Source organism: Gymnoscopelus microlampas (assembly GCF_963454915.1).
Source record: "Gymnoscopelus microlampas genome assembly, chromosome: 21".
Lineage (NCBI taxonomy): Eukaryota > Metazoa > Chordata > Actinopteri > Myctophiformes > Myctophidae > Gymnoscopelus > Gymnoscopelus microlampas.
The window spans coordinates 7,551,460-7,579,438 of record NC_139958.1 but is presented as its reverse complement, the minus strand read 5'-3'; the positions used below and the strand labels follow the sequence as shown (position 1 = coordinate 7,579,438).

The 27,979-nt window shown below is 42.4% G+C and overlaps 1 protein-coding gene across 3 annotated transcripts; it reads right to left on the bottom strand.

Annotated features, from left to right (window-relative positions):
• Position 1: 1 nt before the first annotated feature.
• On the bottom strand, positions 2-27,733 carry btc (betacellulin, epidermal growth factor family member). 3 transcript variants are annotated; one of them, XM_084047606.1, is made up of 8 exons: positions 27,580-27,733; positions 27,117-27,232; positions 18,645-18,974; positions 16,058-16,168; positions 9,127-9,250; positions 5,593-5,739; positions 3,625-3,770; positions 2-702 (listed from the first exon to the last, which is right to left on the bottom strand). In XM_084047606.1, the coding sequence occupies exons 3-7, from the start codon at positions 18,682-18,684 to the stop codon at positions 3,626-3,628; spliced, it is 567 nt and encodes a 188-aa protein (XP_083903732.1). In that variant the 5' UTR covers positions 18,685-18,974; positions 27,117-27,232; positions 27,580-27,733; the 3' UTR covers positions 2-702; position 3,625. The 3 variants fall into 3 exon arrangements, with proteins under 3 accessions (XP_083903732.1, XP_083903733.1, XP_083903731.1); XM_084047607.1 differs by having other exon boundaries at positions 2-680; positions 9,127-9,247; positions 27,580-27,732; XM_084047605.1 differs by having other exon boundaries at positions 2-680; positions 27,580-27,731.
• Between the last annotated feature and the right edge of the window lie 246 nt (positions 27,734-27,979).

The following is a 27,979-nucleotide window of genomic DNA, read 5'->3' as shown; positions in this document are numbered from 1 at the left end:
AGGGTGAACTATCCCTTTAACCCTGGGGTCCCTATTTTGGTGATGTCACTATACTTTAGGTGAAAAGTATTTCCAAAATAGACGCTCTACAAGCTCACAACGTGCCACGATGCGACGCATTGTGAGCTTGTAAGATCGTATATTTCCGAAATAATTTGAGCTTGTAGACTGGCTATTTTCCAAATAATAAAAATAATAATGATAATAATGAAATTAAAACAGCTTAAGTGGTTAACTTAATAATTGAACAGGGAGATTGATAATAGGCCGTGACAGTGGGCTGTCTGGTTGTATTGTGAATTAGTCCACTGGTAGTAAAAAATTACTTTTTCCCCCATCATCATTCTTTGGTTCTGAGCAGTCAGACTTTGGGTGAGTGAAGGGTGTAGGACGCTATTCCTCTATACTTGAAGATAAAGCTCTTTCTCCAGCAAGTAACCAGATGGAAGATTAAACTCCCACTCGTCACATTTTGTAATTGTTCTTTTAGGTGTGCTGCTGTTGTATGAAAAAAAAACACTGCTTTCATTTTGGTTTCCAACCACTTTCGGATACATCCATCCATCCATCCCAGAGTCCAATACTGATCTCCTTTTCCAGAGAGGGTTTGCTCATGCAGGCCTCAGTTCTGTCCAGCAGAACGCTGCCTGCCCCGTGTTCTGGATCACATCTCACCATCGCTGCAAAGACAAAGAGCAACAGCTGCCACAGGAAGAATAGTATCTCTCATACCCAAACAATTCCCTGTCTGCTAGAGATCTAACACACACACACACACACACACACACACACACACACACACACACACACACACACACACACACACACACACACACACACACACACACACACACACACACACACACACACACACACACACACACACACACACACACACACACACGCACGCACGCACGCACGCATGCCCACAGAACTCTATATAGGGTGTGGAAACGGTTTGGAATGTCTCCGTCTGATCTGGATTCATGTGAGTTATGAGAAAATCGCAGAGCTTTACACTTAATATTAAACACACACGCACACACACACGCGCGCGCACACACACACACACATACACACACACACCCACACCCACACACACACATTTGTATTACTATACTTGTGAGGACATCAACATTTTAGTATACTGTACACACTGCCGGTGAAAAATAGCCCATCATCAACTAGGTATAAATCAGCCTATCAAGCTAAACTCAATGCCTAATCCTGTCCACAAAGTGTAAAGAAAAAGAGAAGGGGCTCTATTCTTGCCACAGCTTTACCCGCACCCGCTGCCCGCTACCCGTGAATTACGCATAAGGGAGCTGGCACTGTCCCTAAACGGTATCTTGTGGCCGCTATACCCGCTATTCATTATGCCGACTCCGTTATTTGTGTGCCCGTGGGCGTGTTGTTGCGCTTTCCCTAAAATTGCTATCTTGCCCGCACACGTTTGGGAAACATAGCGGATTCTAAAACCACCCTCTGTGCCAAATTGGTTTGGTAGAGCCTGCCTGCAATGGACATGTCGGGAGTCGGCCGGAGCGCACAACGGCACAACATTCAAAGGCTCCCTCTCTCTTGATTCTCAACGAATCTCTGTGATTCAAATGTTCCTATAATCAGCAGAAGTGAGAGTGTCAATTCCTTGTGTCAATTGTGTCTATATAAGATGATAGTCTATTAAAAATAGACAATTTGTGCTGCGCGCAATGCTCTCCAAATTACACACTTCGGTTTTATTTATCGATTAGGCAGGAAATAATGAACTGATTACAATAATATAACATTCTCTCTAATCAGTAACATGTAGGTGATACTTATGTCTATAAGCAGACATGGCAACACTGCAGACAGGGAGAGAGGAGAGGCAAGATTGCATTGGGGATAATGGCTTGTGCAGTCTTCTGTTAAAGGCAATGGCATCTGGCAGGGTGATTGGTTTTATTATTACAACGCCCAAACCACACCTATGCATAATGTAATAGTGCAGGTGTTTTACGGATAAGGCTGGTGTCCCAAAATAGCATCTTTTGAACACGGGAACGCCCCTCGCACACTCCTAAATCCCCAAATAGTGGGTTTACGATCTCTGGACTAAAATAGGGCCCACGGTCCACACACCGTCTTAATGCTCCCAAAATAATGTATTAAAAGAGAACGTTTCGGCCTCTCCGGCCTTCGTTTTTATTCATAGTGCTTGCCATGAATGGCCTTTAACTTTTGTTAGCTTTTGTAACGATTAAGGAGGACTACTGTAGTAAAATTGTCCTCACTAAAGTCTATTTCTCTCATTCTACTACAGTATACTTGTGTGCAGTGGTGGATACAGAACGTTTATAATGACTGGGCCTGGAAAAATCTGGGTGGGCCTGAGTATTTAAGCTTCGACATTATAATGAATAGTGGATGATGTCAATATGACAATTATTCTCACTGTGACCTTTTATTCTTCTGCGACCGACACGCATGGGTGCATATTTTCTGCACGCTTTCCACTTATGGCAGTGGTTCTCAAGCTGTGGGTCGGAACCCTCAGGGGGGGGTCCCCACATGATTTTGGGGGCGTCCAGATTATGGCATCAAAATAATCCACAAACTACACTATAAAAACGGGTCAAACCTTGTCTTGACCAAATTGTCAAATAATATAAGAAAGAGGCAACAATTGTGAAAATAGCAGATCTACAAGCTCACAACCCCTCGCAACGCGAGGGGTTGTGAGCTTGTAGATCGGCTATTTTCACAATATCTATCTGTTGAGGCATCTAAATTGAAAGCCTCAACTCTATACTGTACATTCCAAGTGCTTATCAGGGTGGGGGTCACAAGCATTGTGACGCTACTGTGCCCAGTGGAATCTGTAGTTTTTATGGATCTCATATACGGTGGGAAAAAAGCTGGTCATTCCGGGTGGGCCCAGATTCAATCTGGCTGGGCCTGGGCCTCACCCAGGGCCACCCGTTGAGTCCGCCCCTGCTTGCGGAGACACTTGGCCCTCACAAGTATACACACTCACACACACACACACACTAGGGGTGTGCCGATATATCGTCCCGCGATATATCGCGATACGTTTTCGCGACGATATGTATCGTTTTGGGGGGAAAAAATATCGTTTTGAATTTTTTTTTTTTTTTTTTTTTTTTTTACACCAATCAAAATAATCAGGCATGCAAACAGCCCCGAGGTGAAAAGGGTGACAACATGTTGTTTTTTTACGGGTCAGGTGTCACACTATTGCCCTATTTGGATTCAAAACGGCTGAAAAGCTACAAGTTTGCATGTCTGAATAATGCAAAAACAGAATTATTTGTTTGCATTTCCTTTTTTTCTCCCCCATTTATTTTCATAATAAAAAAAGTGCGTATCGTATCGTATCGAAATCGTATCGAAGTTGTGAGCCAAATATCGTATCGTATCGTTTCGTGAAATTAGTGTATCGGCACACCCCTCGCACGCACGCACGCACGCACGCACACACACACACACACACACACACACACACACACACACACACACACACACACACACACACACACACACACACACACACACACACACACACACACACACACACACACACACACACACACACACACACACACACACACACGCAGTCACCTCATAAATCGTTGGTGTGTTCTGTTGAGTCTGGCATCAGTGTTCTGTGTGCTTCACCAGTATCTATCATGTTCAACTTTTCTGTTCCGTTCCGAGGCTCTTCCTCCGTCCTCCTGGGCCTGCGCTTACAGAGCGTGTATCTTCGACTGAAACACATGTCAATCAATACGTCAATCAGATAACCATCACATGCATTGATAACGTGATCAAAAATCTGTAGTGGTCGAGAAATAGTTCAGAAAACAAATCACGGCACGGTCATTTTCCATAGAATAAATCAGGGGTCTTCAACGTTTTCAGGCCAGGGACCCCCTAGCTGAGAGAGAGCTGAAGCAGGGACCCCCTCTATATAACTTTTTAAATTTTAAATTAGGTCTGCTCTTTTTTTCCTCTACACCTGCTATACCTCTTTGCCAAAAATAGCCGATCTACAAGCTCACAACGCCTCGCAGCGCGAGGCGTTGTGAGCTTGTAGATCTGCTATTTTTGGCTAAAGTTCTTCTCAGAAAAGGGATGCTAGGGTTCAAGTGGTTAATGTAAAAAAAGAAAAATCCTATCACGCAAAGATTTGGCGGACCCCCTGTAGTAACTCTGAGGACCCCCTAGGGGTCCCGGACCCCCTGTTGAAGACCCCTGGAATAAATAAAAGTAATACATTAACGACAATTTCCAGCAGGGTTTTATAGCAGGAGTTTTGCTCGGGACACGTTTTGGAGCAATCAGAAAATTCAGACAAGATTTTTCGAAAAAAAAAAGAACCTGCAATTTTCACAGCTTCTGTAGAACGGTCCAAATGCGTACAGTACAAAAGTTAATCATATAATTATGATAGCTCTATCCATGCCTTGCTGTTCTTTGATTAAGACTGCCACCATATTCGTACTTCACTTTTGGCTGATTCCTGAGCCAAATATACAGCATTTAAAACATTAGAAAAGAATGTCAAAGTCAAAGTGTGTAAAATGGAACCCAATTGCCAACATTGCCAGGTGAGTAGTCTCGCGTGGCCAGACTGTTGCCTCCCACAATTTACAAATGTTTCCGACATACAGTCTGGGACTCGGAAGCTCTGATCATGTGTAAGGGGAAAGCGGATGCCTCCTCCCCTACCCACGTCCGTTTCAGCATTGTGCAGTGGCGCAAATGAGTCCGACTGGAATCAACGAATCTCATAAATATCGTTTATGTCTACTAGTGTCTTCTTTCACAGTTTTTTCGGCGTTAATTCCATGATACCGTTCTCAGTTTTCTGTGATAAACAATCCTCGCACAAATAACATGAATCTACCGCTCCTATGAATATGCTTCCGCCTCGGTTCTGTTTCCACTAGGACTACAGGTCCGCGGGCACCGCGTCGTGATTGGTCGAATGTTTTTCCGGTCTGAACAACTTCCGTTACACAGCTTTCGGGAAGTGTAGTCCCAGACTCTATATAGCATTCAGAGATTGTGGAATAGTAGTCTGGTGACGCGAGACTACCAGGTGAGCAACGCAGAGACATAACTAAAATATTGTCGTCTGCCTTGACTTGTTTAACCACACAAGCCCTATTTCTGTTAAATAAAAATATAAAAAATCGAAATTATTTCAAAATATTGTCTGACATCTTTGAAAACTCCCAAACCTTTTTCTGTACAGGTATATCTGCAAGTTTTCTTTTGATAAATGTCACCTGTTACTACTGTATATGTGGTCTGTTTTTGCTAGAGATGCTGGATGTGGATTGCAATAATTACAGGCATTTTCTCTGCATATCACTTTTGCTCCACAATATCCAAGTGCAAAAGTTTGCACCATTAGTAACACTCAGGGCGAAGGCAACATGGAAACTGAGCAGCCAGCCCAGTCATGGATCTGCACTGCACTAAAAGGTGCTATAACGTGCTATAATGAGATAATATCTTGTTATTGTGATATTCTCAAACATAAATATCAAACATATCACATCACGGTTTCTTTCCACTCACTGTGAACACATGCAGATGAAGACGATGAGGAGGATGAGGAAGACGAGGCCCGTGATGACACAAGCGATGATGATCTGGCGCTGCTCTCCGATCTGCAAGCCCAGGTCATAATACTGACACCTGGATCCTATGAAACCATGTTCACACCTATGGGACGAACAAAAAACACAGTTTTAGTCGAAGGAATCAACACTGTCACTATGACTGTATCTGTATACTAGTGACACAAATGAAGAAGGGTGGATCCCAGGTGGTCTATACACAAGGGGTCCAAAACATTTTGGTCACAACACATGGCATTTTGTTGGTGCTCAGACGTGATCTAGAAACACCAAAAATCTGCAAATCGGTGGATTTGCAGATTTAGTAGTTCTCCACCGTCTGTCTGTCTGTCTGTCTGTCTGTCTGTCTGTCTGTCTGTCTAGTGCCTAGTGATGGGCAAATATATATATATTTTTTTTAAATAAAAAAAAAATATATATTTTTTTTTACATTTCTTTTTTTTTTTTGACCCAAAGACCAAGGAGATATGATTTTTCGAAGATATAGACTCCCATCCACTTCCTTGTTAACTTAAAACTTAAAAATTCTGTATCTCGGCTCCTGAGTACTTTTTTTTTTCAATGAAAAATCTTGGCAGTGTTCAAACGCGGCCAGAAATAATTCTGGCAGTGAATGAGTTAACAAACAAAACAAAATGAATTAATCATTTTGGAGTTTGATGTGTTCTGAACCTGAGGTTGTACAGTACATGTATGTAACTGTTGTGGGAGGTCCAATCAGAAATCTCTGATTGATTGATTGATTAATTGATTGATTGAGGATAATTTCTTGTTGGACTGGTCCGAAATTTGTCTCGCATCATCCTCAGCACAACATGCAACACCAAATACAAGAAACAGAGTTGCACACTTCACATAACATCAATCACATTAGACAAAGAAATGCTTTGGTTCAGTGTATCATGGAACTCTGTATCTCCTGTTCAGAACATGATTCAGAGACAGTCAGAGACAATATTTTGTTGCAGAGCCAGCCCTTAGAATGCACGTTGTAATGGTAGGCTGATACATAGTACAAAGTAGATATGATTCCAGAGAAATTTCAACCACTCCTTCCTTCTTGTCATTCCATTATTCAATCCTTAGTCATTTTTAAAGTTAGACCTTTATTAATCTCGTGGGGGAAATTAAGTTTCAGTTCCACCCAGCTGCACAGATGGTCATGATAAGCAGATGAGTGTCTTGCTCAGAGACACTTAGTGACTTTAACCACGTAGGCACTATATCAAAAATTGTGAATAGTAATATCAACAGCCCTGAGTCATATCTTGGAGATGTAGAGATGTAGAATAATTGTCCTTTTGTTTTCTTTTTTTAAGATTATATTTAGTAGTATTGCATTCGAAGCATCCTATGAGATTTCTTGAAAGAATATTTGTTTTTAATAATTTTTTATCCCACGATTTTTGTAACCCATTTTTTTCACCCGGTGCCAATTTCCTAAGTGATCCTGGGCACTACACCAGCCCTACACCAGCACTATGCCAGTCACCCACAGCCTGGGGAGGCCAGGGCCGAGCTCATGCTTCCTTCAGTGCATGAGAGCCAACTGACCTTCTTGTCACCTGACAGGGGGGAGTTTCCCTGGTTGGACGTAGCGCGTGGAAGGAACACGTTATTCCAACCAGTTCCCTTCCCCTCCATCAGGCGCCCCGGCTGTCATGGGGGAGGCGGTATAGTGACCAGGATTACTACATGTTTTTGTGAGGGTATTAACTACCCTGGGAGACACGGGGAGAACATGCAAACTCCACACAGAGTAGGCCCTTTCACCAACCCCACCTAGGGTATGGGCGCTGATGACGCGGAGGAGGAGACACGCCCCCAGCGCCCACAGCGTCCCCGGCGGGAATCGAACCCAGGACCTTCTTGCTGTGAGGCGACAGGCGACAGCGCTACCGACTGCCTACCGACTGAAAGAATATTTGTTTTTAAATATTTCTTGTGTAATTGACTCTCCTCCAGGCCAAAGGCTATTTTCACCGAAAGACCATAGCGCTGCACCGAGTGCCGCGCTATGAGCTTGTAGATCTGCTCTTTTCGAAATATCGTGAAAATGTGTGCAAACCTTTGAATTTATTTGTTTTTAAAGCGTTTTTTTTTTTACTCAAATCTTTGCTTCTGGGGGGTCCCTGGAACTAAATATGTGGAGATGGGGGTCCGTGACCAAATACATATAATTTTGGGGGTCCTTGACATGAAAAGGTTTTGAACACACCACTGTACCAACAACACGTTTTTTCAGAAAACTGTTAGGATTTAGAAGATTTCTTTTAACCCATTAAGACCGGGAACGCATCTGTGTCACTTTAGATTTCTTTGGCTATTCAAAAATAGCAGATATACAAGCTCATAGCGCGGCACCGAGTGCCGCGCTACGAGCTTGTAGATCTGCTATTTTTGAAAAATCGTGAAAATGATTATTTTATATTTTTTTCCGAAAAAACTGTTAGGATTTAGATTTTTTTTAGAAGTGGCCTTAATGGGTTCATGTGGATGTCCTGTCCTACACGGTGCAGTAGTGTGTGGTACCTGTCCTACACGGTGCAGTAGTGTGTGGTACCTGTCCTACACGGTGCAGTAGTGTGTGGTACCTGTCCTACACGGTGCAGTAGTGTGTGGTACCTGTCCTACACGGTGCAGTAGTGTGTGGTACCTGCCCTACACGGTGCAGTAGTGTGTGGTACCTGTCCTACACGGTGCAGTAGTGTGTGGAACCTGTCCTACACGGTGCAGTAGTGTGTGGTACCTGTCCTACATGGTGCAGTAGTGTGTGGTACCTGTCCTACACGGTGCAGTAGTGTGTGGTACCTGTCCTACATGGTGCAGTAGTGTGTGGTACCTGTCCTACACGGTGCAGTAGTGTGTGGTACCTGTGCTACACGGTGCAGTAGTGTGTGGTACCTGTCCTACACGGTGCAGTAGTGTGTGGTACCTGTCCTACAGTACATGGTGCAGTAGTGTGTGGTACCTGTCCTACACGGTGCAGTAGTGTGTGGTACCTGTCCTACATGGTGCAGTAGTGTGTGGTACCTGTCCTACACGGTGCAGTAGTGTGTGGTACCTGTCCTACATGGTGCAGTAGTGTGTGGTACCTGTCCTACACGGTGCAGTAGTGTGTGGTACCTGTGCTACACGGTGCAGTAGTGTGTGGTACCTGTCCTACACGGTGCAGTAGTGTGTGGAACCTGTCCTACACGGTGCAGTAGTGTGTGGTACCTGTCCTACATGGTGCAGTAGTGTGTGGTACCTGTCCTACACGGTGCAGTAGTGTGTGGTACCTGTCCTACACGGTGCAGTAGTGTGTGGTACCTGTCCTACACGGTGCAGTAGTGTGTGGTACCTGTCCTACAGTACATGGTGCAGTAGTGTGTGGTACCTGTCCTACACGGTGCAGTAGTGTGTGGTACCTGTCCTACACGGTGCAGTAGTGTGTGGTACCTGTCCTACACGGTGCAGTAGTGTGTGGTACCTGCATGAGGGAACCTTCTGCTCTTCGATGTAACGACAGTCCCCGTGGATGCAGTAGTGCTTCAGTGCTTTGGGACATTTGGTGAAATGGCCACTCCACTCGCCTGTCTCTTTATTAGGGTCTGCTGTGGAGACAAAACTGCTTTTAAATTTCTTTCAGGAGTATAGTAACACTCAAGGCAAACATTTCTATAGCAACAATTCTTAGGCTTTCTTTGCTTGAACCTTGAACCACATGAACCTTAGGGTACCTATTCTGGGGGCGAACATTCGGTGAAATCTACGATCTCACAATTTTGCGAAGTGTTGTGAGCTTGTAGATCGGCTATTTTTGGCAAAGAGATTTGGTACGGAGCTTGAGGAACAAAAAAAAACTAAAAACATGGCGTCACTTCTCCATTGAAATCAATGCCCTGTTATTTTCTGTCGCCCTATTACGATGCAACGCATTGTGAGCTTGTAGATTGGCTATTTTCAAATTTCCAAAATGTATATACAGTAGGGCTGAAGTGGGTAATGTATGTTTTGTAATGATAATCAAAATCAACAAAGTAATTCGTAACTAAAGTTCATTTAGACACCATGTATTGCATATAACCATTTACCCCAATATTAACCATTTACTGCAATGATATTGCATTCAGTTTGGCGGTGTGACTCTGCTCATGTGATATTACAGATTTCCTGCGCAAGCAGGACAACTGGACAGGACTGAAATCACAAACCCCCCAGAGCAGACCATAACATACAGTTTTACATGAACATAACATTAAAACTTCAATGCATAATTAAACTACCACATAGTATCATAGTACAATCCACACAACCACAGTACAATACACAGAATCAACCTATTAACAATATGAATTAAATGCCACAGGGAGGAGGCCGGGGCCAACAGCTGACAACCGGCTGAGACAGCGAAGCACGTAGAATGAACAGAGAACAGAGGCCGCTTGAATGAACCGCCTGAGACGCACTGTGGGTATGAGGGCGTGAGTGAGTTAGCTTGTAGCGAATGAGAAAGACGAGAGGTTAAACATACTGACTTGTGGGTGTGCGTATGAATTAGCTTGTTAACGAATGAATGGGGGGGGGGGGTCTGGGGAAAGTGAACGTAGCATAAACCTCCTGCCTTCCGTGTCTACATGAACTAACGCTACACCGAATTTTTCAAATAATTGTAGTGGAGTAAAAGTACAACTACTGACAATTGGAAATACTCCAGTAAAGTAAAAAACACCTCAGAATTGTACTTAAGTACTGTCCTTGAGTAAATGTACTTAGTTACTTTACACCACAAGCGCTCCCTCTGTGCGTCTCGGCCGACCACAGCGAATGGGGGGTGCATGGGGGGGAGGGGTTTCGAGGACAACTGGTTTGGGAATCGCTTACACACGAAAGAAAGCAAGGAGTATATGAAGAAGGATTCACTCAGAGTAAGCCTTCTTTCTACAGTACCTCCGCACTGGGCAGCAAACTGCTGCCAAAGGTGTGATGGAATGCATTTTTTTACATTCTTCTTTTCCATTGCGTCTTATATGAGTGGTTGGTTGGGTTCTTTTGCAAACCCGCCTGCATGCGCATGGCATGCCTGCATGATGTCAGTGTGACATGGGTCTGATAAAGGGGTCTCTATTCCACTTGTTTTCCTCCCGTGTACTAGTCCCTGTCACTGCCGGCCCTATACTGGTTGGTCTTGCGGACGTGTACAGCATTGGTTCTCAAAGTGGGGTCCGGGGACCCCCAGGGGTCCTTGAGGGAGTTCCAGGGGGTCCCCAGCTAAATGATAGATTAGGCACCAAATGGACCCTTATGGGTCTGTAACTCTGAGAGGGTACAAATGGAACCAAATGGACCCTAACGGGTCCATTTGGTTCCATTTGTACACTCTCAGAGTTAAATTAACATCGATTTTACAATATAAATTGCGGTCCAAGTGACAGAAATGCCATTAAATGGGGGTCCGTAGCCCTAATGCATGTCAAACTGGGGGGTCCTTGAAATTAAAATGGTTGAGAATCACTGCTAGAGCCGTAAAAACATTTTCTCTTATGGGGGTCCCTGAGGCATATCTTTTCAAATGGGGGTCCGCGAGCTAATAAGTGTCAATTTGGGGGTCCTTGACATGAAAAAAGTTTGAGAACCACTGGTGTAGAGTAGACCACTGGTTCTCAACGTGGTGTCTGTCTGGGGACCACACCAGGGGCTCACAACGTGAGGCGTTGTGGGTCCCGACCCACAGGTTGAGAACCACTGGCCTAGAGACACAACCACGTGCCTCCTCCAAATAACACGCCACGTCACCGGTGGCTTCTTGTCACTTTACAGTGTAGGGTTTCACCGGCAGGGAGGAACACATCCGGAGGATGAACTCATCACTACCTCTCTGGTGTCCCCAGCCAACAACCTGTAGGAGATAATGTCATGCAGTGACAGAGATCACCCTCCCTGCCCTTCTTTCCAACCCCTGAAACACGGCCAAAGCCCGTACTACAAAAGTACTGTACTTAATTCAAATTTTGAGGTATTTTTTACGTTACTGGAGTATTTCTAATTTTCAGTACTTTTACTTCTACTCCACTACATCTCAGAGGCAAATATTGTACTTTTACTCCACTACAATTATTTGAAAACTTTAGTTCCTAGTTACTTTGTAGATTGTGATTATTATTACAAAAAAATCAAAAAGAAAAAATCAACCACTTCAGCCCTATACACATTTCGGCCATTTGAAAATAGCCAATCTACAAGCACACAATGCGTCGCATCGCGACGCATTGTGTGCTTGTAGATCGGCTATTTTCAAAAGGACATTCTGCATAATGAGTACTTTCTACTTTAAGTACATTTTGATACCAATACTTTTGAACTTTTACTCAAGTAAATGTTGAATTCTGGACATTTACTTTGATTGATACTTTTACTTAAGTAAAACAAATGTAGTACTTTTTCCACCACTGTAATGCAGTGACAGAGGAGATCACCCTCCCTGCCCGCTTTCCAACCCCTGAAACACGGCCAAGCCAGAAGTCACCACCATGAAGTCTCCATGCCGGTGGTGGTGGGCATGATGGAACTTTACCCCCGTGCCCCCCGCACGCCCCATAACTTCTCATGCTCCTCTCTCTCTCTCTCTCTCTGTGTTGACCTCCTTGACCTCCCTGAGCCTCATACACTGGAATAGCCCTGATATATAAATAGATCTGCATGGGGGAAGACCAATTACACACTGCCTGGAAAGGCCTGCTGTCACCGTGCTGTGAGGGTGTAATACGTGTGTGTCAATTAACACACACACACACACACACACACACACACACACGGTTTGTATTGCTGTGATTGTAAGGTCATCAAACTTTTAGGATGGCAATTTTATAAATGCCATTTTTACTCATTCGTTTGCCATTTTTTAACCTTCAGCATAAAGCCTTTTACGCTGAGTTACGCTAAGTTATACTTAGTTGTGTCACAAGCAGAAAATAGCCGTTCTACAAGCTGACACCGCATCGCAGCTACTGTAAGTATAAATGAGGCATAACTCTAAGCCTAACCCCAGCCTGAATCTTCAAATCTTCCGGAGAAAACATCTGCAGGCTTCTATTGGTTCACCGATCTGTGCGCCCGCCCCGCGCCCCCCCCCCCCCCCTCCGCCAATGTGCAGCCCATAGCCCTGACGTCACTACATTTGGAGCGACGCCCACTGCACTCTGGTTGGTTGGGGGAAATGAAAGGTTGACTCCCACTTCATATGCCAGAAATGTCAACAGCTTGGTCAGTTTCTCATCGTTGGGTCGATAGAGGTCCGGACCCGACGGAACGACGCTATCCGACAACAAGTTGTCGGATAGCAGCAGACCCTTTCCAACGCCTCCCGGCGCCGAGTCGGGATTAAAGCGGTGCGGTGGAGAGCTGCCTTAAGCCTAACCCAAGCCTGAATCTGACAATCTGATTGTAAGCCTAACTCTACAAATATTTTAAAACAACCTTTTCCCTTGTGAAGACCAGGACAATAGTAATACAAGCACACACACACACACACACACACACACACACACACACACACACACACACACACACACACACACACACACACACACACACACACACACACACACTTTTGTTCTCTCTCACACAAAAAGAATGAGCTATCTCTCCATCCCACTGGATTACACATCCAGGGACCTTACATTTATCCCTCTGCCGTTTCCCCAACGACTCAAGGCCAGTGGTTCTCAAACTTTTTCATGTCAAGGACCCCCAAATTGACACTTATTAGCCCACGGACCCCCATTTGAAAAGATAAGCCAGGGACCCCCATAAGAGAAGATTTTTTTACGGCTCTAGCAGTGATTCTCAACCATTTTAGTTTCAAGGACCCCCAGTTTGACCCATTTAATGGCATTTCTATCACTTGGACCGCAATTTATATTGTAAAATCTATGTCAATTTAACTCTGAGAGTGTACAAATGGAACCAAATGGACCCGTTAGGGTCCAATTGGTTCCATTTGTACACTCTCAGAGTTACAGACCCATAAGGGTCCATTTGGTTCCATTTTTACACTCTCAGAGTTACAGACCTATAAGGGTCCATTTGGTTCCATTTGTACACTCTCAGAGTTACAGACCCATAAGGGTCCATTTGGTGCCTAATCTATCATTTAGCTGGGGACCCCCTGGAACTCCCGCAAGGACCCCTGGGGGTCCCCCGGACCCCACTTTGAGAACCAACGCTCAAGGCTACCGCCGTGCTTTACTACCTCGTCCCAGGAGCTTTTATATTTGTATATGAGCTCGTAAAAGAATGTGCCGTTTTAACTCACATCAAAGCGACTATAGCCTCTATTGTAACGTTGAAACATGAGCTCAATGAGAACAGGGCCTTTATAATGGACCTTTAGTCCTGAAAAGAAAAAGTATCTCATTACAAAAAAGAATGTCTGTGGAATGGCAATGGACAGAGTCATTGATGCATGTCTTAACCCATGAAGACCGGGAACGCATCTCATCGTGTCAATTTGAAGATTTCTTTGGCTATTCAAAAATAGCAGATCTACAAGCTCATAGCATGGCAGAGAGCGCCGCGCTACGAGCTTGTAGATCTGCTATTTTTGAAAAATTGAGATTTTTTTAATTTATTTTTTTATATATATTTTTTTAAAGCAAACATTTGTAACTCAAATCTTTGCTTCTGGCGGGGGTCCCTGGAACATAATATTTTGAGTTGGGGGTCCATGCACGGCCAAATACATAATAGTGTTGGGTGGTCCTTGACATGAAAAAGTTGGAGCACCGCTGATATACAGTAGCAACATACTGTTAGGATTTAGAAAACATTTTTAGATATGCATTTGGCCACGGACCCCCATATCTAAATGTTTTGTTCCAGGGACTCCCAGATTTACAAGATTTTTCAAAAATAGCAGATTTTCAAGATTTTTCAAAAATAGCAGATTTTCAAGATCTTTCAAAAAATAGCAGATTTTCAAGATTTTTCAAAAATAGCAGATTTTCAAGATTTTTCAAAAATAGCAGATTTTCAAGATTTTTCAAAAATAGCAGATTTTCAAAAATAGCAGATATACAAGCTCATAGCGCGGCACTCGGTGCCGCGCTATGAGCTTGTATATCTGCTATTTTTGAATAGCCAAAACGAAATCTAAAAATGACACAGATGCGTTCCCGGTCTTAATGGATTAAAGTAACAACAACCCACCCTTCCTCAGTGCGGCAGATCAGTAAAGAGAAAGAGGAGAAAAAAAACAACACAGGGGAAATAAAATGCCAGGCCAATGATGGAAACAGGCCCCCGGTATGAAACAACAAAGTAATTTGGCCCAGGCTGTCTTCATAAAGGGTGGGTGTTGTATTTCTCCATTCTGCACAGAGCAGTGAGTGGTGACCAGCCCATAGGCCGGGCCCCTCGTTGGCATGAAGGCCACTTTAATTAGCACTGGGCTCCCTGAACATAGTGGAATATGACACCTCTGTCCCTTCCGTCATTAACTGTTTTTTTTTTCTCTTGTTCGCTCTCTTTTTGCCTTTCTGTTTCTCTTGCCCAGTGGTGGAAAAAGTACTCAAAATGTTTTACTTAAAGTAAAAGTATCAGTACTGCAATGTACTCTGTTACAAGAAAAAGTCCGGAATTCAAAATTGACTTGAGTAAAAGTACAAAGGTATTGGTATCAAAATGTACTTGAAGTATCAAAAGTAAAAGTACTAAAATGTTTGAAAATAGCCGATCTACAAGCTCACAAGGCGTCGCAATGCGACGCGTTGTGAGCTTGTAGATCGGCTATTTTCAAACAGCCTAGGTATAAAATAGGGCTGAAGTGGTTAATTCATGTTTTATAATGTAATAATTTACATCTGCAAAGTAACTAGTAACTACATTTTTCAAATAATTGTAGTGGAGTAAAAGTACAATATTTGCCTCGTGAGATGTAGTGGAGTAGAAGTAAAAGTATAGACAATTGGAAATACTCCATTAAAGTAAAAGTACCTCAAAACTGTACTTAAGTACAGTACTTGAGTAAATGTACTTAGTTACTTTACACCACTGCTCTTGCCTGTATTTCCCACTTCTGTACTGTCATTGTCAGTTTGCGCGTGCGTGCGTGTGTGCGTGCGTGCGTGTGTGTTTACAGTACATATTATCACTCTTTCATTAACCACTTAAAACCCTCTATACTTAGCAAACTACTACTTTAGTTGACTGGGGGTCGGCTCCATATACCTTTTGCTCTGCACCAAATCTCTTCGCCTAAAATAGCCGATCTACAAGCTCTAACTATATTATTTTCACTGAATGTTTGTCCCAGACACTATAGTGTTCAAGTGGAATGCTAGATTCAGACTTCAAAGCAAACTTTTATGACGCAGCAGAAAGTGAACTGGCCCCTCCTCCTCCTCCGGCACACACATATCTACCTGTGCAATTGTTTCTGTTGCTATGGTGATGACAGGGAGACACAGTTGTCGGATTGGCCGGCTCCTCGGTGGCATTCCATTCTTCCAGAGAGTATTTGCATAGGGCCAAAGCTGTAGCCAGAAACAACACACACACAAAGCTCTGGTCACACAATAAACAAACACACACACACACACACACAATAGGAAAATACCTGTGCAACACACACTAACCTTATGCTCTCTCTCGCTCTCTTGCACAAAAATATTACATTCCATCTCAGTTGCAGACTAAAGAAAAGTTATGTACCGATCCACTATCTGTGATACTCTGTATCTCTTTCCCTCTTGTTCACACACACACACACACACACACACACACACACACAGTTCACACATACACGCACGCACACACACATAGTTCACACATACACGCACGCACACACACACACACACACACACACACACACAGTTCACACATACACGCACACACGCATGCATGCACGCGGCCACATGCTCGCACACACACGCGCACACACACACACACACACACGTTTGTATTACTATACATGTGAGGACATCAACATTTTAGGAAGCCGATTTTATGATTGATTTGTGATATTTTAGGGGCATTTTTAACCGCATGTCTAAAGCCGAAAAATAGCAGATCTACAAGCTCACAACGTGTCGCGCTGCGACACGTTGTGAGCTTGTAGGTCGGCAATTTTCCGGTGTTTGACATCGCCACACAACTAAGTATAAAATGGGAAAAATCTACAACCCGACCCCTAAACCTAACCTCTAAATGTCTGATCCTAATATTAACCCCAACCTGAATCTTTTTCTAATTGTAAATGTATCTCTAAAAACTTTTTTCAACCATAAAATAACAATTTCTCTTGTGAGGACCAAGAAAATGGTTCTCACAACATCTATTTCTCATATTCTACTATACTGTGGGGACGTTTGGTCCTCACAAGTATAGTCACACTATAGACACACACACACACACACACACACACACACACACACACACACACACACACACACACACACACAGTACCCACCACCACGCCCACTAATTGCTGTGGTCACTCATACTAAGCTATAGAACACTTTCACAACTAAACTCTACAGATTCTGCCTTTATTTATTAGCAATTACAGGCAACATATAAAGTTTTCCTGTCATGTATGGTATTTATTAAACCGTTAACTAGCATTTTAGTCCAGAACTCTATCAGCAGCACACTGTAGATATAGGCATTATTACATCAAATGGTTAAAGGAGGAGTTCAAAAAAAAAATTACTTACTTTCTATCAACTGCACACCCTATGAAGCCTTGAATCCATGGATTCTTTTTTGTTTTTGTCGCATTCCTAAGCTAATAATTTGATTCCCGTCTCCTACCGGCTAATGTATCCGGTAGGAGACACAAAGTAGATTATTTATGTCTCCTACCGGAAATACACACGGTCATCAAATTATTGTCTTAGGTATGCCACAAAAACAAAAATAAATCCATGAAATTAAGGCTTCATGGGGTGTGTAATTGATAGAAAATAAGTAATTTCTTGGGTGAACTCCTCCTTTAAGCCCATTATTGTCCTTGAAAGCATCATATTATGTATAGATTTAGTAGAAAGTGGGTCAAGATTCAAACTAAACAATGTTGAACCTGGGAATGGACACACAGTGACATAATGTTACATGAAACTTGTGACTGAGTGATCTGTACTAAAGAGAATGTACTTCATCTCTTAATACAGGGGTCTTCAATGTTTTCAGGCCAAGGACCCCCTAGCTGAGAGGGAGATGAAGCAGGGACCCCATCTATATTGTATAAAATTGTGTTTCAGATTAAAGTTTTTTTTTTTACTTAGTCTGTTATTTTTTCCCTCTACACCTATAGCCTCTTTGCCAAAAATAGCCGATCTACAAGCTCTCAACGCCTCGCAGTGCGAGGCGTTGAGAGCTTGTAGATCTGCTATTTTTGGCTAATGTTCCCCTCAGCAAAGGAATTCTAGGGTTCAAGTTAATGTAAAAAAACGAAATCCTATCACACAAAGATTTGGCGGACCCCCTATAGTAGCTCTAAGGACCCCCTAGGGGTCCCGGACCCCCTGTTGAAGACCCCTGTCTTAATAGAACAACATTCCTCCTGTGAACGTGATTAAAAGAATATGTGTTGGACTGGACATCCAAGCCTCTATAATAATAATCACAAACAGATGTAAATTCCGTTCGCACTCAGTGGGATAGATAGGGCAGGATGAACTTTTGAATCGATTTCCCCAAATGTTGGGTATAGAATCGTTTAACTCATTGGTTCTCAAAGTGGGGTCCGGGACCCCCAGGGGTCCTTGAGGGGGTTCCAGGTGGTCCCCAGCTAAATGTGTGAATATAGCATCACAATAATAATAATCTTGAAGATTAGCGCAAATCTTCGAATATATTTCTTTTAAAGCGAACATTTTAACTCAAATCTTTGCTTCTGGGAGTCCCTGGCACAACATGTTTTCAGATGGGGGTCCGCGGCCAAATATATATCAATTTGGGGGTCCCTAGCTGGCATGAAAAAGTTTGAGAAGCACTGGTTTAACTTACCTGATAGCATGCCCAAATACAGTCTGCATGCCTTTGCCATCTCTCCACACTTAAATACAACCACTTGTCCCAGACATAAAAAAAGAGATACACAGTCTGTAACTTAATGTAGGTCAACCTGATCCTGGTCCTTATTGTCTCAAAATAAAGTCAAGAGCCAAATCCATGTGTCTGTGTTGTTGTAGTAGGAGTTGTCCAGTGGTAGGTTGTGGTCCGTCATGGACAGCAGTCCGGTTCATAGTCACGCCGGCCAAGTTTGCTGTCCCTCCAAAGCAGACATGAAGCCCCAAGGTGCCTGCCCTCACCCTGCCTGGAGTCCTGGACTGTGCACTACTGCAGTGGAGAGAGAGAGAGAGAGAGAGAGGAATACTGAAAGGGGTGGAACTGAAACCTAATGCTGATCGCCCATAAACCCTCTGCTACCACTTCCCCGCCCACAAGTTTAAAGGAGAATGCCACTTCATTTTTAAGGCATGTTATTCCGGGTGGCATAGATGAGTTATTATGTGTGAAGATGTGAACACAGTGCACACACACACACACACACACACACACACACAAAACACAAGACCAGATGCCGTTTTGATAATGCATTAGTCAGCCTCTGAATAAGAGAATATGTTGGTTACAGTGGCGTAAAGTAACTAAGTATATTTACTCAAGTACTGTGCTTAAGTACAATTTTGAGGTACTTTTACTTTACTGGAGTATTTATTTTGCTTTTACTTCTACTCCACTACATCTCAGAGGCAAATGTTGTACTTTTACTTCACTGCAATTATTTTAAAACTTTACATTATTACATTATAAAACATACATTAACTACTTTATCCCTATTTTACACCTAGGCTGTTTGTAAATAGCCAATCTACAAGCTCACAACACGTCGCGACGCGTTGCGAGCTTGTAGATCTGCTATTTTCAAACATTTTAGTACTTTTACTTTTGGTACTTTAAGTACATTTTTATACCAGTACTTTTGTATTTTTACTCAAGTAAAGAAAAAAATAACTTACTTTTACATTGCAGTATTGATATTTTTACTTAAGTAAAACATTTGAGTACTTTTTCCACCGCTGGTTGGTTAGACAAGTGGTTAAAATATTTAATTTCCTCCCTACACCAAGTAAACAGACTGGAAATGCACCATGCACTGCAGCATGACAAAGTGAGACACAACAAAACCGTCTGATGTTTCAAATCATGACCAGACACGTTTCGTTGCTTGTGAAGAGGATGTGCGTGTGGCGGATGTTCACACACCATATATACAATTTAGACACAACCTGATGGTCTGACTTATACAGAGGCAGATGAGCCTTGTGATCAGGTCTTTTGATTCTCTGAATGACTGAAAGACTATAGGACCAAGAGCGGTACGCTCCGGAAAAGCTACTTCCCCCAAGGCAGTCAGGTTACGAACCATTGACACCACAGGCCCCGCTGCCTGCCTGCCTGTCTGTCTGCCTACTTCACTCATACAAATACAGAGCCACACAGACAATAACACATAGCACGGTAACAATTATGAAGTATTATGATACTTGACATTATAAGTCATTATAACATGCTGTATAATTTGTTATGATTGTATTACACGTTGTTATGAATATTTATAACTGTAATCATCACGTGTTATAAGCATAATACAATGAATGTGTTATGGTTATGGTTATAAAGCATTACGATTATTTATGAGCTCTTATAAATATGATTATAAAGGATTATGATCAGATTACAATGCCTTATAAGTATGTGTATAATGCATTATACACATGGGATGCATAGCAAGTGCTACCACAATGGGTATTTGTATCTTGATCACATGACTATGGACTATAGATAGTTAGATACTGTGTGCCGATTTGCGTGATGTTTGGACGAAATCTGTAGGAGTAATGTAAAAGAAAGTTTCACGCCAATCGCACACTGTGTGCATGATTTGAAAGCCAATCTTAGCCAATCAGGATGGAATATGAAAAATCTGAAAGACCTGTTTGGTTTAATGACTATAGAGATAGTGTGTACCGATTTGTGTGATGTTTGTTTGTTTGTCTGTAGGAGTAATTCATGTTTTGCAAAAATCGGCCTCCTGGTGGCACTATAACAGGCCCATGTGAAACATTTGGGGCAGAGCTTGCAGCTGGGAGTGAGTGTGCACAGTCTCACATTGATTTGGGCCAACGGTGCCGTAGATTAGGTGCTCACAGACAGATGGACACACACACACACACACACACACACACACACACACACACACACACACACACACACACACACACACACACACACACACACACACACACACACACACACACACACACACACACACACACACACACACACACACACACACACACACACACACGGACAGGGTGCAAAACGTAGTCTTGGCCATGCCTTCGGCCTGGCGGAGACAAAAAGCCCTGGATGGCACCTACACAAGGACGGAGAAAGGTGGACCTCTATATGGAGGACTCACGCAGGTCACAGACAAGGTCTTTACAAAAACACCATTCCACACCAACTACCGTCCAATCATACTCAGGCAGGTTTGAATGAGAACCCCACTGATTGTTATCAGGGGAGCGGCACAGCAGAGCGCTAATTAACACAGCAATGACCCAGTCATTCATATGAAAGGTCCAGGTGTGTGACTGCTTAAATATTCGGCTACTACTACTTTTCAACCACAGCTAATGAGACAACAGTAGAACTGGGAATAAAGCAGGGATTAGACTCACAGAGGGCCTTGGGCCAGGTATCTTTTAGCCCCCCCCCCCCCCCCCCCCCCCCCCGGCTTTATTAACCCAAGACCGGGAACGCATCTGTGTCATTTTTAGATTTCTTTGAGCTGTTAGTGCCGCGCTATGAGCTTGTGGATCTGCTATTTTTTTGGAAAAATCATGGACATTTTGTGCAAATCTTTGAATATACCGTATATATAGTTTTAAAGCAAACATTTGTAACTCAAATCTTTGCTTTTGGGGGATTCTACAAATGTCTTCTAAATCCTAACAGTTTTTTTCTTTTTTGGCCGTGAACCCCCATCTCAAAATGTTTTGTTCCAGGGCCCCCCAGAAGTTGTAACAGAGTTTAAAATGTAAAAAAAAAGATAAATATTCAAAGATTTGCAAAAAAATGACAATATTTTTCCAAAAATAGCAGATCTACAAGCTCAAGGCACGGCACTCAGTGCCGCACCATGAGCTTGTAGATCTGCTATTTTTTTGGAATAGCCAAAGAAATCTTAAAATGACACAGATGCGTTCCCGGTGTTAATGGATTTGAATGAAACACAGTATACCTGTAACACCAGGTGGTCAGAGGGCCTGGGGGGCTCTGTTGGTGAAATGGCCGCATAGGAGGGGCCTTAAATGGCATTTTCACTTCGTGTAATGCCCTACCAAAAGCTGTGAAGGAGTGTAAAACACTACTCTCCTTCAAAATCGCCCTAAAAGAGTACCTACTGTACAGGTGGCTGCAATTCGACAAAATCAACGCTTAGCCCCCCCCATCTCAAACTGTGTACTGTACCTATTTTTAGTTTTTCGTATTTTTAAACTGTTTTTATGATGTTCTGCATGGTAGTGCATGGGTCTTCAACGTTTTCAGCCCAAGGACCCCCTAGCTGAGAGAGAGATGAAGCAGGGACCCCCTCTATAGTGTATAAAATTGTGTTTCAGTTGAGAGCGTTTTTTTATCTTTTTTTCCCTCTTTTATACCTCTTCTGCTATTTTTCAGCTAATGTTCCCCTCAGAATAGGGATGCTAGGGTTCAAGTGGTTAATGTAAAAAAAAAATCCTCTCACACAAAGATTTGGCGGACCCCCTATAGTAGCTCTGAGGACCCCCTAGGGGTCCCGGACCCCCCCTGTTGAAGACCCCTGGCGTAGTGTATATCTGTCTGTCATTTAATGTCTCTATGAATTGAGTACAAAGGACCCCAATGGAAACAAGCCATTAGGCTTTCTTGGGTTTTAAATTAAAATTAGCTGACCTTGCATTGAACTGTACTTTCATGTGCTTTTTTTCCCTGCAAACTTCTAATAAAGTATTCAATCAATCAATCAGGTATACATCAGACAATTATTCAGTATAATTTCAAATGATAGAGATATGTGATATATATGCTGATTCAGGACTGCTATAGGTTTCCGGTGTAAGTGAAAATGTACCCAAAGCACCTTGAAATCCCTCAGTAAGCACATTTTATGAAAAAGAGGAGGATGGGTAACCGCAAAAAAACAAATTAAACTAGAAAAAGTGTTCCTCGGAGCACAAGTCTCCGCCAGGTCAGGTACGTTATTGTGGCCTCCTGGTGGCGCAATAATAGGCCAATGTGAAAAGGGTGCCATTTGTTCAAGGGCTTTTCACTGCAATCGGACACTGCATTCATGATTTGAGGCATTTTGTTCCAAAAATGTGTTTTGCAAAATTAGACCTGCTGGTGGCAATATAACAGGCCAATGTGAAAAGGGTGGCATTTCTTCCTCGGCCTAATAGAAATATGCGTGTGAAATTTAACGGAAATCGCAAGCTGCGTTCATGATTTGAGGCATTTTGTTCAAAACGGACCAATCCTGCAAACTTTGGAAGCCAATCTTAGGCAATGACGATGGAATATGGGAAATCGGATGAATCTGTGTTGATCACATGACTATAGAGATACTGTGTACCGATTTGTGTGATGTTTGGACAAAATCTGTAGTAGTATCAATAAATGTGTTTTGCACAATTCGGCCTCCTGGTGGCGCTATAACAGGCCAATCTGAAAAATTTGGACCAGAGGTTCTGAATTGGCATCCAGGGAGTGTGTGTGTACAGTTTCGCAACGCGGCAGGGCCAACAGTGCCGGAGATTAGCTGCTAACGGACGGACAGGACACACACACGGACGGACGGACGGACGGACGGACGGACAGACAGACAGACGGACAGGGGGTAAAACATACTCTCTCGCCATGCCTTTCGGCCTGGCGGAGACAACAAGTGGTAAGCCTCATGACATGTAACTGTTTGAAGGGAATAAGTAAAACATTAAGTAAATAATTAGATGGAATTTAGATCAATTAAGTCAGTGGTTCTCAACCAGTGGTTCCGGGGACCACCAGTGGTCCTCGAAGGGGTTACAGGTGGTCCTGTATCGATCCATTTGGTTCCTCCTAACTATCAATAATTTAGCTGGGGACCCCCTTGGAACTCCCCCAAGGACCCCTGGGGGGGAGGGGAACCCCAGACCCCACTCTGAGAATCAGTGATTTAGACTGCCGGCAAGTAACAGACTTATAAGAAGCTGATTGAATGATTGACTGTGGAGTTCTTGGGCCTTTGGAACGTCTTGAAACATGATTGAAGTCAGACGAATAATGTCCTGGGCTCACTGTGTCCCCCTGTGTCACTGAAGAAGCACACTGTGTCCCTCTGCAGTGGTCTACAAAGTAACTAGTAACTAAAGTTTTCAAATAATTGTAGTGGAATAAAAGTACAAAATTTGCTTCTGAGATGTAGTGGAGTAAAAAAGTACTGAAAATTGGAAATACTCCAGTAAAGTAAAAATACCTAAAAATTGCACTTAAGTACAGTACTTGAGTAAATATACTTAGCTTCTTTACACCAGTGTCCCTCTGTCACTGAGGAAGCAGACAGCGCTGAAAGGCGGCAGCCATTCTAGAGGACAATAGGTTCAGACAGCCAATGAAAAGATCAGCATTTCTAGGAAGTGCTGACAATGAAATGGACCGGGATATTAAAAGAAAAATGTTAAAGGGCTTGTGTTACCAAAGATTTTTAATTCATTGTTAGAAAAGGATATAAGTAAAGTAGATGTAATGGAGGAAATGTGACTCTTTTTAGCTGATCTACAAGCTCACAGCGAAGATCTGCTGTGTTTTTGGGGAAATTGAAATTGAAATGGTTCGTCTATAATCACATGCCAAAAATAGGGTTCAAGTGGGTTGAAGATTCCATAGCAATTACAATTTCTCTCAGTTTGCTGTTTAGATGTGAAGTTACCTGCAGAAAGATCTTCTAAGCCAGTGGTTCTCAAACTTTTTCATGTCAATATCAATAAGTGTCAATATCAATTGACACTTATTCGCCCCCCACGGACCCCCATTTGAAAAGATATGCCAGGGACACGCATAAGAGAAGATTTTTAAGGCTCTAGCAGTGATTCTCAACCATTTTAATTTCAAGGACCCCCAGTTTGACATGCATTAGGCTACGGACCCCCATTTAAAGGTAGGGTAAGTAATTTGCGTTGGTTAAAATAATTGTTAAATAGCTCTATATTCTGATAGTACTCATTGCTATAGAGTGTTTGTTCAGTATTAGGAGTCTCCTTGTCTCTCCACCTCTTTATTAAACAGAAAATGCATTTTCGTTTCAGTTTCAGTTTCATTTCCAATTTCATCCAACCAGGACAGAGAACTCAATCAGGATACAGATTAAACAAGTGAAATTGGAAGTGATGACACTAAGAAATGAGCAGACAAAATTGGAACTGGAACACTATACAAATTAAGCTTAAAAATGGGTACTTTCTCCTGATTGGCTGAGATTTTGACACCTACCGAAACATGTATTTTCTGTTTATTAAAGAGCTGGAGAGACAGGGAGACATCTGTTACTGAAAAAACACTCTATAGCAATGATTACTATCAGAATATAGTATTTTAACCTTTTAACAAAATACTTTTTGTTTTAACCAAAAAATATCACTTACCCTACCTTTAATGTCATTTCTATCTCTGGGACCCCAATTTATATTGTAAAATCAATGTTAATTTAACTCTGAGAGTGTACAAATGGAACCAAATGGACCCCGAGAGTTACACTCTCAGAGTTACAGACCCATGAGGTTCCATTTGGTTTCTGATTATCCATCATTTAGCTGGGGACCCCCTGGAACTCCCTCAGGGACCCCTGGGGGTCCCCGGACCCCACTTTGAGAACCAATGTTCTAAGCTATGTACTTCTCACAAAGAATAGAAGTCTGAGGATTTGCCTCCAGCACATGTACAGTACAGTATGGTTCTCTCAGCTTGGAAATGTGGCTGCTTTAGAGAAGTTATCTTTTAGGATGAATAACCAGTTGGATAAATATGATTTGAAGTGGAATGTGTACCTTAGTCATATTGTTGGCCCTTGATGAGATCTATCATGGTCAGGTAATGCCCTTTTGATTGTTCGCTGTTATTCTTTTACATACATACAATACGGTAGATCTAGATGATGCTGTATTATTGGTCGTGAAAACTATGTTTTTTTTTTATCTTGTCAATCCTAATTTTCTTTTCTTTTTAATGTATTATATGTTGTGCTCTCATATATAATGTACATGTATATTTGTATACTATTGTTGTTTGTGTTATGTTTTTGTGTAAATCTTCTAACTCTGATTTTCTTTTAATATTAATTGTATTACATGTTTATTTGTATATTTGTTCTATTATTTCTGCTAAAAGTAAAACTCAAATAAAGTTGAGATCATAATTATTTTTTACTTCTCACACATCTGATCAGTAGTACATAAATGCTAAACAAAACAACAATACCAAGCAGCACCTAGGAAAGATATCCATGTTGTATTCCAAGAACAGAATGCTCAACTGCCTGCAGTAGTGTTCCACATTTAATCAAAAGCCTTGCTGTTTCAAGACACAACAATGTTCTCAACACCATCTTCAAACTCCCCAAATTCTTCCATGGATGCTACTTCCTCCCCCTCCTCTCCAAACATTTTGCTACCCTGTTACTGATCCACAAAGCTGCTTACAGGTGCAGATAATGCTGGAGGAGGTCATTTAGTTCATTAAAGTGGGAAAGGACAATGTTTTATCTGGACACAGAGAGTCACACTCCTCTCTCTGTGAAGAGATAAACAAGGGCTCAGAACTCAGCTCAACTCAGAACAACTTTCATTGTTCACGGCCTTCAGAGAGAAACTGTGCATTAAGCCTAATTTCAAAGTTGTAGTTCACCCAAAACATGACTATCAATTACACACCCCATGAAGCACTGAATTCATGGAGATTGTTTTGTTTTTGTCACATTCTTAAGCCAATAATAGGAGACTCAAAGTTATTGGCTTAGGAATGCGTCAAAAACAAAAAAAAACTCCATGAATTCAATGCTTCATGGGGTGTGTAATTGGTAGAAAATAAGTAATGTTTTGGGTGAACTATTCCTTTAAGGCAGTGGTTCTCAACCAGTGGTCCGGGGACCACCAGTGGTCCTTGGGGGGGGGGGGGGGGGTTACCAGGGGGTCCACGGCCAAATGTCAATCAATTTAGGGGTCCCTGGCATGAAAAAGGTTGAAAAGCACTGCTTTAAGGCATAGTTAGCTTTGTTTGTTTGTTTGTTTTCAAGATTTGTATCCACAAGTAAATAGGAAAGTTGTCAGTGAAAACAGAGCATTCAAATAAAAATGGGGAAAAAACTAGGCCTGTGACGCGTTCATTTCATCCTACCTGCTTTGGTTTCATCATTTCAACTCCATTGTGTCCACATCCTATCCATTGCACTGAGGGGTTCTGTGCGACACTGCCCCCTGCTGCCTGAATCGTGTGCCTGCATGTCATTCACTCTGAGCATGGACAAAAGCATATTACATTCTTTAGGTCAGTACTAGTTCTCATTCCATTTGGTTACATTTGTACACGTTCATTTAGCCAAATTAAAACTAGACCAACAGTAAAACATTTCAGATGACTAAAATATGACTAAAACTAAATGGAATTTGATTCAAAAGACTATGACTAAAACTGAATCAAAATTTGCTGTCAAAATCAACACTAGACCACTGCAATACAGTATGTAGTATTAACAGTAGTAGTATTAGTACAGTAATGTATGAGCTAAAGAGCACCCTCAAGGACCACACTTTCAGATCCACTGCTTTAGGAGTAGCAGCCTAATTAGGAATGAACTCACCTGAAGCTAATCCATGGCCATGATGAGTCATCCAATATGGGAACCCATCGTCAAACAAAAGGAAAAAAAACAGCGCCCTCTGCTGTTGGGGGCTCCAAAGGAAAGGTTTGGAACACCCAGTGGTATAAAGTAACTAAGTACATTTACTCAAATACTGTGCTTAAGTACAATTTTGAGGCATTTATACTTTACTGAAGCATTTCCAATTTTCTGTACTTTTACTTCTTTTAATCTGCAACACAATCTTATACAACATGTATTGGGGGTCCCTGCTTCATCTCTCTCTCAGCTAGGGCAGTGGTTCTCAAACGTTTTTCATGTCAAGGACCCCCAAAATGATATGAATTTGGCCGCGGACCCCCATCTCAAATATTTTGTTCCAGGGACCCCCAGAAGCAAA